Genomic DNA, 17,240 nt, shown 5'->3' with positions numbered 1-17,240 from the left:
GAATCCTTTTTCCCGAACTCCTGGTGTCATCATTATTTTCCAGTGATCCATTCATATAATTTGACCACTGTTTTGGCGTTTACGCCCAATTGATTATGTGTCGACTTATCATTCCCTAGAGTTGTATATCATTAAGACGTTTTTAACAAACGCATGATTCATGAATTAAAAACGACACAAGCAATCAAACTCAAATAGAGCTCTTCGATGTTGTGTTAATTTCTTTCTTGTCGGTCTATCTTTCGTGATTTAGAACCAGGACCAACCCAAGGTAAAAACAATGCTTGTTTGTCAAAGCTTTCACTCGATCTGGCGTGAGCTACGACTAGTGGATCGGCGCAAATGTTTGCAGAGCCTGTTTGGTATCCACGGCTAGGAAAGGGAGATAACTGATGTGAGCAAGAACCTCAGGGACACGGACAGTGGTTGTTAACGCGTTCGATCGTCAAGCAGATGGTCCGTGTTCGATTCCCGTCTTTGGTACATAAGTGGAACCAACTGTTTATTAACATCTTGGTGCTATGACAACATGGTAAAAGCGGCAAATTACTTGTATGTTTATTTGGTGTTGTTTGTTTGTTGTTTAACACTGAGCCCAGCATTATTCCAGCTATATGACGGCGGTCTGTAAATAATCGACAACCCAGTGATTGACATCATGAGCATCGATCTACGCAATTGGTTGGTTTGTTGTTTAACGCCGCACTCAGCAATATTCCAGCTATATGACGGCGGTCTGTAAATAATCGAGTCTGGACCAGACAATCCAGTGATTAATATCATGAGCATCGATCCACGCAATTATTCCACGCATCCACGCATTCCACGCATCGCATACCATCCATATAATAATGTGCATAATCATAATACGCCAACTCCATGTCCGAAAGCGTTAAATTATTACCCCGGCCAATGCATCAGTGTGCACTCGGTTTTCATTCCCAGCTCCCTGGGGAGTGTACAACCCAACCTGCCTGTGAGGTGCTAGAAGGTTAACAGCTACACTACCATATCACCTACCGGGTCTTGGGGCACATTTCGAACAAAGTCACTTGTCTAGCATGTGTTTCTATACCTGGGTTTGGCAAGGTCAGCATTACAAAACGAGATCGCTACAACTATCGAAGATTTATGTTCGAATTTTGGATATACACCGGCCCTGCAGCTGAGCTCGAGTTGTCACAATTTGTGCCAACATAGTCGTGAACCAGAGATTATATACCGATCGGTATGTGGTCTCTGCGTAAACATATGAGTGAGTGAGTTTGGTTTTACGCCGCTTTTAGCAATATTCCAGCAATATCAGGGCGGGGGACACAAGAAATGGGCTTCACACATTTTACCCATGTCGGGATTCGAACCCGGGTCTTCGGCGTGACGAGCGAACGTTTAACCACTAGGCTACCCGACCGCCCCGTAAACATATGACAGAACAGGGACTGCATTCCTAGTATCAACATGTGTATAGATGTCTGACGACAGCAGTTCCAAGAGGAACCCGTAGTGACAAGCTGAATTGACATTATCCACCATTGTATAGTAATATCTTAATTCATTGGCAAGATTTCGATGTTCATCCCACGATCTATGCATCGAAAGTGGGCGATGTACAAAAACTCAAAGGTCAGAGCGATAATGTAAAATGTGTAATATCTAAGATATCGATGATGGATATTACTTTTGACTTGTATGTCCATGTTACTCTACTGTGAGAAAAAAATTAATTCTTGTATACTATTTAAATGACCCTACTTTCATGGACGCGTTGTACAAAACAACGCTACGACTGTCGTAAGTCTATACTAAGGTATGGAAATTACGATCACCTTAGCGCAAAGATTGCTTTGTACAGCGGTATCATGATCTGTTTGACAGTCTAGATAAATTAACAACACAAAAACGTGTCTGTGTGTATGTACCACGCACGAACCAAATTTGTGAACAATAGACTAAGTTATAATTGTGTGCAATAACCCTGTGATATGTAATACAGGTCGTGGACTCTCGAGTCCTTAAATAAAATTGGTTGGTTGTTAAACGCCGCACTCAGCAATATTCCAGCTATATGACGGCGGTCTGTAAATAATCGAGTCTGGACCAGACAATCCAGTGATTAATATCATGAACATCGATCCACGCAATTGGGCTCGATGACATGCATAAACCAAGTCAGCGAGCCTGACCACCCAATCCCGTTAATCGCCTTTTTACGACAAGCATAGTCACCTTTTACGGCAAGCATGGGTTGCTGAAGACCTATTCTAATCCGGATCTTCACGGGTGCTTAAATAAAGGTTGATTAAAAACGAGAAACTGACTTATAGTTGGAGAGGTAACTATAGCTGTGTACCGAAGGTACATTGCTGGGTAATGAATGTACCCTAACCAGAATCGGAATCCACATATGTACCCTAAGTTGACAGGGAAGGATGCCGACAGATCTAGGATGATAATCAGGTGCCTTTGGGGTTCGCAACCTGGACCAGCGGGTCTTGTTATCTAAGGGACGCCCCTCTTGCACGTGCCTACAGTGGGTGGCCTCTGATCCGGGCCCAGGCACTCACTGTATCCCCGGGACGGGGGATGAAGGTTGGCCGGTAACACAACACACATCTATGTTTTGGTTCGAGGATATAAGATGTAATATTTCTGGTAGTGTTACTGACTACAATGGTGTTAATAAAAGCGACAAAACCCATTCCATATCCATCAGAAATATCATATATCACGAGGAACGAAAATTACAATAAAAGAGAAAAAGCCTTTCCATTTTCATATCAAATCTCTGTCAAAAGCAAAGTCGATTGTACTTAACGATTACAAAAGTAAGTCAAGATGCTTTCATTAAAACTACATTTAATGCAAGCCTAAAGACAACCTCGCAAATGCATATTTAATGTTCATATGGTACAGGTCAAAATAGGGATTTGCATCGAGGATATTTTTTGTCACTGATGCGTCAAATGTGGAAATGTCATCCACATGTCTCCCAAAAAAACCCTTGAAAGCTTTACTGATGCCTTGCATGTTGTCACCTTGATCAAACAACTTCTGAGCAAGAGTCTTGACAATATTGGTAGAAAGAACATGGTCGGTTGTACGTCAGAAGGAGCTGCAGAAATAATGCTCGACATACATCCTTCTTGTCATACGATCTTTTGGTGAGTGTTTTGTCACGCTTTATTTTTATTCATTAATCGACATATGAAACAGATTAATTAATTCACTGGTCTCTTTTGTTTCCAGTTCAGGTGGGTACATATGTGGAAGGGAATTGGCTATTTGATCGTTAGTCATGTCTCAGCAAAATTAACGCTGACGTCAGGAAACTCGCCAATTGAAGTTCGGTCTCAGAGGTTGAGGCAAAGCTTTGGTCGTTCAGTACCTAATGAGAGATTATACGGCCGCTTTTTTCACTTCACTGAGCTTTGAGATCATTGTGGTGCACTAGATGAAGCAGCCATAAATGTTCAGGAGCCAATGACTGACCACGTGTTGGGAGAAGATTTTGGGTTGGGGAGGATGACAAATGATTAATTTTCGGTCAGTTAAAATAGTCTTCATCGAGCAGAGCAGCAAACGTTAAGCTTTTACCGGGCCTCTGACAGACCACCGACATGCCAGTTTGCATAAAATCTTACGACTTTTGAAGGCGTTCTTTTATAACAGACATTTGATTCGTTTGACGAGCCAACCAACTACACCTATGTAATAAGCGATTGCACGTGTAATTCGATATGTCGTGTGTACAGAATGGTAAACAAATCAACCGGATATGCGTGATAATGGAGTAGTTTATTTTCAGAGTTTGAGCAATATGGATGAAACTGTCCGTGGGACATTATACACCATTAAAACAATAAAGTGACGTCAAAGGTATTATTTATATCGTGGGGACTCTTGGAGGGGCTGCGATTGTGAATGTTGATCTATGCCAACTCACGTTCGGAAGAAACGTTTTGATTGGTTGTTGATTTCAAACTCACACGCACAATTGATATTGTAATAACTCATTGATAAGAGAAATGTGTTTGTGATGCGGCTTCCGAAACGATGATGTGTCGGCGGCTGGTTCCAGGATGTATATCCCAACAGAATGAGGATATGATACACTGAATTATCGACGATTCCCGAATACCTGAATAACCGAGGTTAAATCTAGTTGCGGGTTCGGATCCTAAATGATGAACCTTGGCTGGCCAGGATATTCAGGTGGCACGACAGAGTATAACGTAGTTGTCTCCCTTGTCTGTCCACTTATAAACGGGCATAGTCGCACAAATGTATATCGTTTTATGTTATGGTGATGATATTACAGGAAAATCTATTTCATCCCCAGTCTGTTTGGAGCGTAACCAGCTAACCACCTGATCCCGTTAGTCGCCTCTTACGACAAGCATAGTCGCCTGGTTTAACGGTATTTCAGTTTAAAGAGTGTCAGCTATGTCATGGACGGACTGGGATTTTAGGCGATAACTACTATGGTACAACCCACGAGCACGCATGGTACTTCAAAGAGAAGCAAAATCAGGTCTAATCTCCTACGATCTTATGTGTCCGTATACCTAAGGGACGCTACTCTGTACAGTGAATTGTTGCTCCTTTAAAGACGGGTCCATCCATGCCCTCATATTTCATAAAAAGAAATGTTTTGGATATATTCTAAATACCTCACGAACAACATTCATATCGCTACATCACTACATCGCACCCTTGCAACTTTAAAACACAAAAACATTTCATGTACATCATATTTGCTCAAACTGACACATATTATCACGATTTATCAGTAACACTTCCCGGTCATACGTGAACTGGCCAGACAATCACCATACGCTATTCCATCATGTATTAAAAAGCGTTTCACAACCTGTGTCAATATGTCATAAAGAATTTGACAAAGGCTACCTCCCTACTGACAAATCCCACGACACGCCCATGTGTATACATGGCAACAGAGGTTTATGCTTAATATTGATTCTGTATGTAGAGTTCCTTGAAAAACATGAATGCAAAAGTTTTTTACATATTCCCCTTGGTATTCCGGTTGCAGCTATGAGGTACAATGAAGGGACACAGATCGTCAGTAACCTCACCTTTCCAAATACTGATGTCCTTGAAGAAGTACTTTTAACGAGTCCATGTTATTCAACTGCATCAGGCAATATGGATGATTAATTTACAAACGCCATAACCCAATATTTGAAATTGGCACCATATTTCGGTCGAACTTAAAAGTGAAAACCTTTCTTCTTGTGAGAGACGTGACTGTGTCCATGAAACTTCTAGATATTTATAGTTTGAAACAGTTTCTTTGGGACCCTAGAAACCTATGATTGTGGGTTCGAATCCCGGTTTGCCCCGATTATGTTTCTAGTTTTGTCAGCACCATAGCCGTACTCGTGGGTTTCACCGAAGTGGTAAACATCTGAGGCCTACATCACTTCGGGCTTTCCTCCCACATTAAGCTGACACACGATATAACTGGAATACTGTTAAAAGGGGAGTTAAAACCCAACTCACTCACACTCACTTAACGTATGTATGAGTGCGTGACCGTGTGTGCATCCTTTCACGTACCAGTTTGAATGTTGTATTGAAGTAAATTGAAAATTATCTAATGTTGTAATAGTGAGCGTCCATGTTACAAAGAAATAACATATGTTTCTGTGCGGTTATACAGTAAACTACGGTTAAAAGTATAAAGTTTAAAGTATATATACAGCATATATGCAACAAATGGCCGGGACTAAGAAACAGGTTCGTAAATAAGCGTGTTCGTTATAAACGTAGTTTACTCCATCTGTAAATTGGAACTAATTCATGTTTTGGCCTTCATGTCAGCTGACGGTCTGTGTTCGACGTAAGCCGTTTGGTGAAATCAGACGATGTTGAAATCTCTGCTATGTTCCATGTTCACAGTCGAATGTCAGTATCGGTACTGAAGTCAAATATGTAAGCATATTCACTCACCAACATTTACCTACCCCTGGTAATCCCAGTGTCACTGCATGTAACTGAAGAACAGTATATCAAACTGGGAATCGGTTCATCTCCAAACACACCAAATAAGATTCGAACAATACCACGACATTGTTGTTTGATTATCTCTCATGTCTATATACCCAGAACAATTTAATCACAGTACACTAGTTTCGATACCCGGCCGCGGCATACGAGATGACGTTAAAAGATGGTACTTGCTGTTACCAAACCTGGCGCTCGGCATTTAGGAGCTAAAACAAGGACTGGTCGGCTTGGAGTCAGTTTTGTAATGTGTCTGAGTGGGGTATCCATGATAATCTGTAGCATGATATCTCAGTGGGCTAGCACTAAGAAAGCGTCATTAGTCTGGGCCTAGTAGAAGCAGCCACACACACGCACGCACGCACGCACGCACGCACGCACGCACGCACGCATATATTTGATGAGCAAATGTGTATTTTAATATCAGTGTACAGACCGCGGAGTAGAATGTCGTTCAAGGAATGTGGACCCGTGAAGATCCAGGGTAGAATAGGTCTTCAGCAACCCATGCTTGCCATAAAAGGCGACTATGCTTGTCGTAAAAGGCGATTAACGGGATCGGGTGGTCAAGCTCGCTGACTTGGTTGATACATGTCATCGATCCCAATTGCGTGGATCGATGCTCATGATATCAATCACTGGATTGTCTGTTCCAGACTCGATTATTTTACAGACCGCCGTTATATAGCTGTAATATTGCTGTAAAACAACCAACCAACCAACCAACCAAGGAATGTGCCCCCTTCTCCCACTGTAGATTCATCCGGCGGCAGTCTCCATCAGTGACAGTGGGCCTGCAGAGGATATCCTTCTGGTGCTACCACTAACACACCCAAACTGTAACAAGTCCTATGCGTGTGATACAATGTCAGTATTACAAGAATGGATATATTGCTTTCTTTTTGCTTTCTGTGCTCATAATCGGTATATATGTCTGTATGTTAACCACACACGGATGTTTTTCGATAGAAGACCACGTATATTTAACAGACACATGATTTGTTTGTGGAATGTGTATCTGTTTTACGGGGTAACAGACTTGAGACTATGACTGTAAAAGACGTGGCGTGTGACACGAAGATAATTCGGGCGACTTAGGGACATGAGCGGATCCTGGCATGGTCAAAGGACGGGTAGGGACCACTGGGCCACCCGAGGACTGGGAACAGAAACAGTTTGACCGTACCACCATGGTCCGAGACCTCAGTCGGGACTTGCGCTTGGTATAATTTGGCAACATCGTGGAATATGAGATCTGAAGTTTGATGAATTCTGCTATATGAGCAAAGCGAGGTGAAATAAATCGTTTGAAATTGAACAATCTAAAATATATAAGAAAACATTACTTTTTATCAGCGGGGGTATACAAGAATTACTTTTTATCAGCTGATATATACAATAAATTACCTTTTATCAGGGGAGGTGGACGATAAATTTCTTTTTATCAGCGGATGTATACAGAATTACTTTCTATCATCGGATGAATACAACAAATTACTTTTTACCAGCGGAGGTTTAAAACAATTATTTTTCGTTTTTTGGATGTATGCAGCAAATTACTTTTTATCAGCGGAGATTACTCCATATTACTTTTTATTATCGGGTGTATCCAACATATTACCTTATATCAGCGGAGGTATACATCATATTACAACAAATTACTTTCTATTAACGTATGTATATCAAAATTACTTTTTATCAGCGAATGCATATCAAACTAACAAACCCCTATGTTAAGATATGAGGGTAGCGCATAGTGTTCATACCAGTACTTGACTTGAAACCCATACCGAACTAATTCATTTATCTGGATACAATTTACCACTGAAATCAGTCTAAAACGGATACGCCACGCCCACATTTAGTTCCTGAGTTGTCTGAGGGTCTCGATGTTTTCATACACTGTTCCAGTCTCCTGTCTCCTTGCTGGCCGGTTCGTCGCACCACTCATCCCAGCATGGCCTCCTATTTCAGAGTACGTGAAGTCATCAGGTCTCGTTATAGTTGCGCCATTCAATGACCCAGAACTGGAACCACCCTGCCTAGATATGATCCTACGCTGCCACAAGTTAATCTTGTCTACAAGACTGGCAACCTGTAAGTCTGTGTCGACAGCTGCGTCCTGGGGAAACCTTTGCATTGTGAGGTAGTCATTTGTGGTGCTAATGGTTATAGAACTTTGCCTTGCTGTCGTCTTTGGGACGCTTGGAAGGTCCCTGAAGTTTTCACATTTTGACGGAGTTGGGGGCGCCTGTGGATTAAACCACATCTGTATATAATCAGCGTCACGGTTGCTGCTATCTGGACAACAGGCCTCAGGAGTAGTCTGCGTTTGTGTTCTCCCAGTAGGCTTGGGTAATACATCTGGAGGACCTGTTCGTGTTCTTGGGGGCAATGGAGGAGGTACGTTGTCATATACTGGAAACGTGTCACAGTCAGTATGGGAGGCCGGCTCCTGGGAAACTTTGATACTTCTCATATATGTTTCCATTCCCTCTTGGCACTGCCTTAAAGCATATTTATATTGAGCACTGTCGGAAACAGACCTGTCTGGTTTGGCAACCCTGAACATCAGCGGAATAGCAACTGGGAGCTCTAAGAGTATATTACATTGGTTGAACACTGAGGACGTCACAACTGAAACATCATGGTGACATTCGCTCAGCCTCAACGTCCCAGTAAATACACATGGGGTTACAGGGACATGTCCATACAACAACCTGGCAACGCAGGGTAGTCTGATGTCAGCAACGATATCCTTAATTTGCAAGACAGGAAACTCAAGTTTTTCGGTCTTGTGTTTGAGGACATAGAAAACCCCTGTGGCATCAATGGGTAGGAGCACCTGTCGATCAGCATTGTCTGTACATAGAAGAAATGTCTCTTCCCGAGTGATGGTTCTAAAAAATATGGATTTTCTTACTTTGATTGTAGCCACATACAAGTTAACAACTGTGAGGACATCGCCAGGGTAGAGAACTCTTGTTTTTTGGGTTTGAGTTTTACTGAACGCCTGCAATGCAATCACTTCATCTTCTCCACCTATAAGAAACGTGTGGCAATCTGAAGCGGCAAGTTTCGCCACCAGGCGGTACTGGGGAACAGGCTCATGTTTAGGCATGGATGAGACAGCAAACCATCCTGAAAGAAGACAAACTTTGTGAAACTGATTGTAACTCAGAAGTAGCTTAAGGGGTGTGCATACAATGGAACCTCGTCAATCTAATTTACTTGTCTGTTAATGTCAGCGAATTTGGTTGCAGCCCTTGACTGACATCTAAGAGAGTATTTGTAAGAGAACATACCGCACGTCAATGAGTGAGTGAGTGAGTGAGTTGGGTTTAACGCCGCTTTTAACAGTATTCCAGTTATATCACGGCGTGTCAGCTTAATGTGGGAGGAAAGCCCGAAGTGATGCACGTCTCAGACGTTTACCACTTCGGTGAAACCCACGAGCACGGGTATGGTGCTGACAAACCTAGAAACATAATCGGGGCGAACCATAGGTTTCTGGCGTTCCCAAGGGACGCACGTCAATGAACCTAACTAATCAGAGTTATGTAAAACGTACTTCCTGGCAATGTGTACCATATGTTTGGTCAGAATATCGATACACTGTGTGACGAACGAACATTTTAATCATTAGCTCTTGCTCGGGTGCAATGCTACAGTGTGAAATGTTGCTTGTAAACATAGCCAAATATTCATTTGAATTTAATAACAATCAGGGTTTGGGTAAAATGTCGTCAGATATTACCATGATCCGGTGGATGTTTTTGAAAGCAGTATACATTACGTTGACCATAGAAAAAAGAACGTTATAATTAAGAGAGAGCTTGGTTAAGACCAATACGTTACATATTCCTGCAACAGCAACACGGCTACCGACATCCGTTCTTACCAAGTGATCACGGAGTATCAATGACAAAGAGGGCGTCGGTATCCTCGTTTTCATATAAATGTTAGAATAAACAGACGCACCAATGCCATGACGATATATAACAGTCTTATCGTTGATGCTCATAACCCTCAAGCACCTGCATCTGACAAACCTTATGTTTGTTTTTCCTGTTACCCTAATGAAAGTCAGTGTAAAATCTTATTTTTCTCTTGTTATTAATGTTAACTCATTTATACTACTTTGCATTTATCATAAAGAACATTTGTATGACTGTTTTTTAAGTATATTATTACTGTCCTATATCCATTACGATTACTATAATAATTCCTTCAAGTCAATGCCGTAATAGCAATCATAGATGCTCATATGCATAGCAAGGGGTAATTACGTCAAACTCGTACATGTACACATTTGTCATTGGTGTATGCGTTATAGTTTTTTCATTAACCTTTTTGTCATCAAAACTTCCCGCTCTATAGTTGATGTTACGAAAATGACCATTTCATTCTTCTTAAATTTACTGAACCAAATTCATCGCAACCGTACTGGACATACTGTGAACATTAAAGTATTAAGATTTTGAAAAAAAAAAAAAAAAAAATTCTTAAATGTTGAAAGGGAAACCTTAAATGTGAAGAAAGAAACGTGCATAGGACAAATAATATTGAAGCTTTTGATACTTGCAGCAATGTGTCTCTTTTATGACAGAACCTGTTCATTATGCTGCAAAACAAGAATTGTGTCATTATTGATGCTCACGTATGCATGCAAAGAGATCTTTATGGGGCAAAAGTGCGTATTACATCTACATTGTGGGGACAAGTCTTTACACACAAGCTGCCCTTTGATGTATTGTGACTTACCTCCGCTACCTTCATAAATACATATAAATATTTACACATTTGAGCAACTACGTTCATTGGAGTCAAAATACTTCCCGGTTTTATACGAATACATTTCATTATGAATAAAATACTCTGTTCTTGCCTTCAATTGACGTTTTTTAACGTAACAATTTTGTGTAATGTTGTAATTTAATCATTTGTATGTTGAGTAGTCGCATTGTCGCCATGTCACGCTTTGGTTAATTTTGTCACTTTTGACAACGCGTCATGATCAGTGTCCCTTGTAGGACGTCATAGGTTTTTTTAATTATTTTGTATTGGCAGTGTCCTACAAAATCCTATTCCTGTTAGTGAGTGAGTGAGTGAGTGAGTGAGTGAGTGAGTGAGTAAGGTTTTACGCCACTTTTAAAACTATTCTAGCAATATCACGGCAGAGGACAGCAGAAATGGGCTTCACACATTGTACCCATGTGGGGATCGAACCGACGCTTTAAACACTACACTACCCTATCGCCCCTCCTATTAGTAAGTTAGTAAGTCTGAAGAGTAACAGTATATTTGCTTACATGATATATAAAGGTGTTTCGGTAATGCTTTCTGCTGTTTTTTTTAACGATGCAGATTCAAAAGATGTTTTTGATTATGTCATTTTTTGTGTTCAGGTGTGAAAATATAGAATTAAGTTTACTTTAAAGCCCCTTTGAGGAATTCGCATCATGTACAACGGGAGGGAATCGTGGTCAGGCTCTACGACATGTCTGATTATGCCTTGTCTTTTTTTCTTTGAAAAATGTTACATTCCTCTATTAATTAAAATGATGCCAACATGGATATTTCCTCAGATGTGTGTTAACGTATGTGCATAACATAGAACCATTGCTTTCGGTCCTTGTTGTCACTAGAAAACGTTACAAGCAATCAGACAATACAAAAACACTGTACGTTACGTTTCTGATCATAACTCATTTATTATAAACTTTTATTGGTTTTCACACACGTTTCATTCTGCTGGGGTCGTCCGGGACACCATGACCTTTATATTTGAAGAGGAAGTATTTCATACTGATATTGTACACTGATTTCTCACAAACAGGTATTACTAGTGTGTGAGTGAGTAAGTTGGGTTCTACGCCGCTTTTAACAGTATTCCAGTTATATCACGTTGTGCCAGCTTAATGTGGGAGGAAAGCCCGAAGTGATGCAGGTCTCAGACATTTACCACTTCCGTGAAACCTATGAGCACGGGTATGGTGCTGACAAACCTAAAACCAATAATCGGGGGCGAACGGGATAAAACCCACAATCATAGGTTTCTGGCGTGCTCAAGGGACACAACTCTGAACACCGATTCGCGGCGACTGGCCACCCGTGCCCCGTAATGACTATTACTGTTTGAGATGCATTAATAAAATAACACAAAACGTCATTTCAACTAATAGCATTAAATACAATTATATTGCTTTGACCAAACGAAAAGTAAATACATGAAGTGAGGAGACCATGTAACAAACCTAGAAACATAATCGAGTCGAATAGGGATCCGGACCCACAATCATAGGTTTCTGACGCAACTCTGCACAGCGAATCGCGCCGCCCTAGACGACTGGGCCACCCGTGCCCCCCCCCCCCCCCCCCCCCCCCCCCCCAGCTATTACTAAATACGATTCCGACTGTATCATCCATGTAAGAAAGTGATGACACCAGGTGTTCGTGAAAAGGTGAGCGTATCCTGCCCCACCGGTGGCATCCGTCACAAACACACACCTGCAAAGGCAAGGCAAGTATGCACTTGAGCAAACATGTAACCATATGGTTCAACGTCTGTTTACCTACCTTTGTAATCTTCAGGTATGAGGAGGGGAGCCCCGACCTCCACTGTGTTTCCAGTTTGAGGATCAGTATTGAGACTGGTTGCTGTCACCTTGTTACACACACGCTTCTGGTACAACAACATGGGTTGAAGAAAATCAAAGTTGGACTTCTCAGTGGATATGTCATCATTGAGTGTATAGGCACACTGCACCACACGTGGGAGGGGGTACTTCTGTAGAATGTCCTCCAAGGAATATACCCCAGTTTCCCACTGCAGTTTTGGCTTATCCATCAGAAGGATGCTAGAAGAGGACAACCCTCTCTCTGGCAACCAAAGATCAACCTCCTTCTGCCAACTAAAGGACACTCTTCTTCTGCTCCTGTCAGGGTCTCTTGCGCATATACTTGATGAGCAAATAAAACACACTTCCTTGTTGGTGAAAAAATCTTTCCACATTGTGTGTAAATTAGCATAAGTGTACAGCCCGCGAGTGGCTGACAAACACCTCAACAACAAGGATTCCCTGTCGTCCTGTATATATGAGAATACAACCAGTAGATGCTTATAATATACCTTATTTACATTCTATTAGCACATGGGTGTACACGACTATGAGGTATTCACGCTTATTCACTGCTTCTTGAGTTGTTGAAATTAAATCATAACCACATTTTTTAACCATGTCGCCTAAAACTCGCATATTAGTTTTGATTCAAGTTAAAGTGCTTGCAGACAAAGTTTACGTTGATGTATTTTCAGTTGCACATTCCGTCCTCCGTATACTATACAATATAAGTACACATGCAGCATTGTAACATCCTTATTATATTCTATTCTAGAATGCATCCCTATTTAAACAGCGCCCCCAGTAGTGCTGACTGCCTGTGACTGGAGGCATCATGAGTGCAATATCTGGTCTTGTTGTTCAGGGTCAGGACCTCTAAACTACCGGACAGTGTTTATTCGTCATCTCTTTTGTGATCTGAGGAAAACGTTTATTTCTGAGATATATTACAAATACCAAGCTAGTAAATACAAAATATTGCTATGTGTATTCATAATGGAATGTACAAAATAAGTACAGCTGTCTCTTGACCATATCTCTCTCCATGTAACCAGTTTTGTTGTTTTGGGCCTATGGCCTATGGCCTATAATGGTCTGTATAACTGTACGGAATGAATGGGGCACGAGTGGCCCGGACGTCTAAGGCGCCGCAATTCGCTGTGCAGAGTTGTGTCCCTTGGGCACTCCAGAAACGTGTGATCGCGGATTCTAATCCGGGTTAAATTGTCAGCTCGTGGGTTTCACCAAACTGGTAAATGTTTCTGACGCCCAGCACTTCGGGTTTTCCTCTTCATCTCTTAGGCGTGAGGGGCGGTCGGGTAGCCTAGTGGTTAAAGCGTTCGCTCGTCACACCGAAGACCCGGGTTCGATTCCCGACATGGGTACAATGTGTGTAGCCCATTACTGATGTCCCCCGCCATGATATTGCTGGAATATTGCTAAAAGCGGCGTAAAACCTCACTCACTCACGCACTCACTCACGCACTCACTCACGCACTCACTCACTCACTCACTCACTCACTCACTCACACACTCACTCACTAACTCACTCACTCACTCTTAGGCGTGATATAATCGAATCCCAGTTTAGTACTTTTTTAGCCAGCACATACCTTAGCTCGGATGTAAATGTCGTAGATCACTGCGGGTTGTCCTCCCACATTAAGCTGACAATGTTCAAAGCGGCGTTAAACCCAACTCATTCACTCATACGCTGTATCATGTCAACATCATTATGGAGGTGGTGGTGAATGAAGCGGCCATAGAATGTCTGCACTTGTTATTTAACAACAGACACATGTGTGTATCGTCAAATCATCTTGTCATAATTTGGGGGACGTTGTGGTCGAATAATGATTTCGCACAGAAGACATAAAGTCAATGAAATGCCTTTCCACCGAAGTGTCTGATTAGACGGATGTAAGTAATATTGCCAATGTTCATTGAGGGGTCGATAACTAGTGTCTGCAGTTCGTAGTTGTTGTTAAGAAAGAATGTTTACAATAGTGAGTGAGTTGGGTTTAACGCCGCTTTGAACAGTGTTTATTTGGGAGGAAAACCCGAAGTAATGTAGGTCTCACCACGGTATGGTGCCGACAAACCTGGAAACATGGCCAGGACAAATCTGGGATTCGAACCCACAATCTTAGTTTTCTGGCGTGCCTGAGAGATTAACTCTCCACAGCGCATAGCACCTCCATAGTCAACTAAGGTGCTCCTGCTTCCTTATCGTCATTGAACTTGTTTATCAATCAATACGAATGAACATTCGAGATCACGTATACATGTATTTATAACTGGCCAACGTCCGTTTGCTTATTCAACTGGCGCTATCATCGTGCCAAACCACACAAGGAAAGTCTTTAAATAGGATAAACAGAGTTTCAGGAAATAACAGGAACGTTTTTTACGATATGTGTGGTAATTGCAGGCCATGCCATGTCACTTGGAGTTGTGAGGCTGTTATTCTTAAACTATGCATGAGTACGCACTCACGCACACACACACACACACACACACACACACACACACACACACACACACACACACACACACACACACACACACACACACACCACAAACACACTGACAAACCTACTCACACATAAGCACTCACATATACACAAACACAATAGCCACACAAACACCCTCGCTCACACTCACACTCACATACAAACACCCCTACACCCCACACACCCATAACCCCGGGCATGTGTGTTGCATACATTTGGAAGGGGTGGGAGTGGGGTTCGGTGCTTTGATAAGTAAACTTCAGAACGTAAGTATCATATCCCTTCCTTGTTACATTACAGTTGACGAGGAAGCGACAAAATAAATACATTATAAGAAGAACACAATCATGTCATGATCATAGTTTTTCGGATTGATATGAACTAAACATAGCTACTTATATGATCATTTCATTTCCTCAGACAAAGGACAACTGAGATCAATCATTCCTCGGAGAAGTAGTGTGAATATATAAAGCTTTACTGAGACATGCATGACAGAGGATAGGTCAATACCACGGGTTGCATGCCTGTGAATTTATAAAGCCTTACTAAGACATGCATAACAGAGGTTAGATCAATACCACGGGTTGCATGCCTGTGAATATATATAGCCTTACTAAGACATGCATAACAGAGGATAGATCAATACCACGGGTTGCATGCCTGTGAATATATAAAGCCTTACTAAGACATGTGAAATGGGATTGGACGTGATTGGGGCTGAGGGCGTGTAGATGGGACGGGATTAGGGCCGAGGGGTTGCAGATGGGACGGGAATGGGGTTGAGGGGTTGGGGATGGGATGGGGCTGGGGTTGAGGGGTTGGGGATAGGATGGGGTTTGGGCTGATGGGGTAGGATGGGATGGGGTTGAGGGGTTGGGGATGGGATGGGATGGGGTTGGGGCTGAGGGGGTGAAGAGGGGACGGGGTTGGGGCTGAGGGGTTGGGGATAGGATGGGGTTGGGGCTGATGGGGTGAGCATGGGATGGGGTTGGGGATGAGAGGGTGTAGAGGGGACGTGGACGGACTGAAGGGATGGTTAGGGGATGGGGTTGGGGCTGATGGGGTGAACATGGGATGGGGTTTGGGCGAGCATGGGATGGGGTTGGGGCGGAGGGGTGTAGATGGGATGGGGATGGGGCTGAGAGTTTGGTGATGGGATGGCGATGGGGCTAAAGGGTAGTAGGGGGGTTGGAACTGAGGGGGCTTGGGTGAGGGAGTGCAGATGGGGATGGACGGGTGAAGGAATGAGGGTAGGATGTTGGTAGGATGGATTGGGTGGCCACAATGGTCGCTACATACGACTAGTTTTGTGGGTGATCACAAGAAACGGTGTCAATTTGTGTGTTTGATTGTTCAAATTGCTGGCCTGATCTAAGATGAGCTAGATACGTGTTCGTAAGATGATGAGCTGAGAAAATTGCATCTGCCTGAAAAATGTTTACAATTTGGAAATATTAGGTCTGTAATGTGAAATAATAATGATAATTTCCTGTAAGATTTGTCACATAACCTATATCAGTTTCTACTGCACCAAGTCAGAATCAGTTGAATGCAGATTGAGAAATCTAGCAGCTTTGATTGAATGATTTTGGGTAAGATGTTTTTAAATGTACATCCATCAAGTTATAAAAACTGACCATGTTTTTTCAATATTTACTGTTGTCTTTTTTAACATGACGACTTATGCTGAATGTGACCATAGACGGGGCTAGCCAAGAAGTTCAAAGTTCCTGTTCCTTTCTGCCTCGTTAATCTTATGCCGTGCTGTCACGATTGCATTGATGAAACTCCATTCAATTACTCACACTGTTCAGTGAGAGAAACTAGCTTTCTCTAGATTGAGTTAGTTGGATTGAACGCCGCTTTGAACAATATATCAGTCATATCACGGCGTGTCAGCTTAATGTGGGAGAACACGATGCAGGTTTTAAATCTTAAACACTTGATTAGGACCCATAATCAAAGGCTTCTTGCACGCCTCGTATATTAACTCTCAACAGCGAACTGCGGCGCATTAGAGAACAAGGCCACTCGTGCTTCCTTCTGTAAATTGAACTTGTGTATTAATCATTAT

General features: G+C 42.2%; 2 protein-coding genes across 2 annotated transcripts; both read right to left on the bottom strand.

The window, feature by feature from the left end:
* Positions 1 to 7,888: 7,888 nt before the first annotated feature.
* Positions 7,889 to 12,877, bottom strand: LOC139480561 (uncharacterized). Its single transcript, XM_071263701.1, has 2 exons — positions 12,607 to 12,877; positions 7,889 to 9,168 (listed from the first exon to the last, which is right to left on the bottom strand). Exons 1-2 carry the CDS (start codon positions 12,875 to 12,877, stop codon positions 7,889 to 7,891), a joined length of 1,551 nt encoding a protein of 516 aa, XP_071119802.1.
* Positions 12,878 to 15,847: 2,970 nt separating this feature from the next.
* Positions 15,848 to 16,237, bottom strand: LOC139479308 (uncharacterized). The gene has a single exon (XM_071262169.1). The coding sequence runs from the start codon at positions 16,235 to 16,237 to the stop codon at positions 15,848 to 15,850; it is 390 nt and encodes a 129-aa protein (XP_071118270.1).
* Between the last annotated feature and the right edge of the window lie 1,003 nt (positions 16,238 to 17,240).

This window comes from Haliotis cracherodii, unplaced genomic scaffold (genome assembly GCF_022045235.1).
Source record: "Haliotis cracherodii isolate W230 unplaced genomic scaffold, xgHalCrac1.p SCAF_4, whole genome shotgun sequence".
NCBI classification, from domain to species: Eukaryota; Metazoa; Mollusca; class Gastropoda; order Lepetellida; family Haliotidae; genus Haliotis; species Haliotis cracherodii.
The sequence above is the reverse complement of the archived record's forward strand: the minus strand, read 5'-3'. Positions and strand labels throughout refer to the sequence as shown.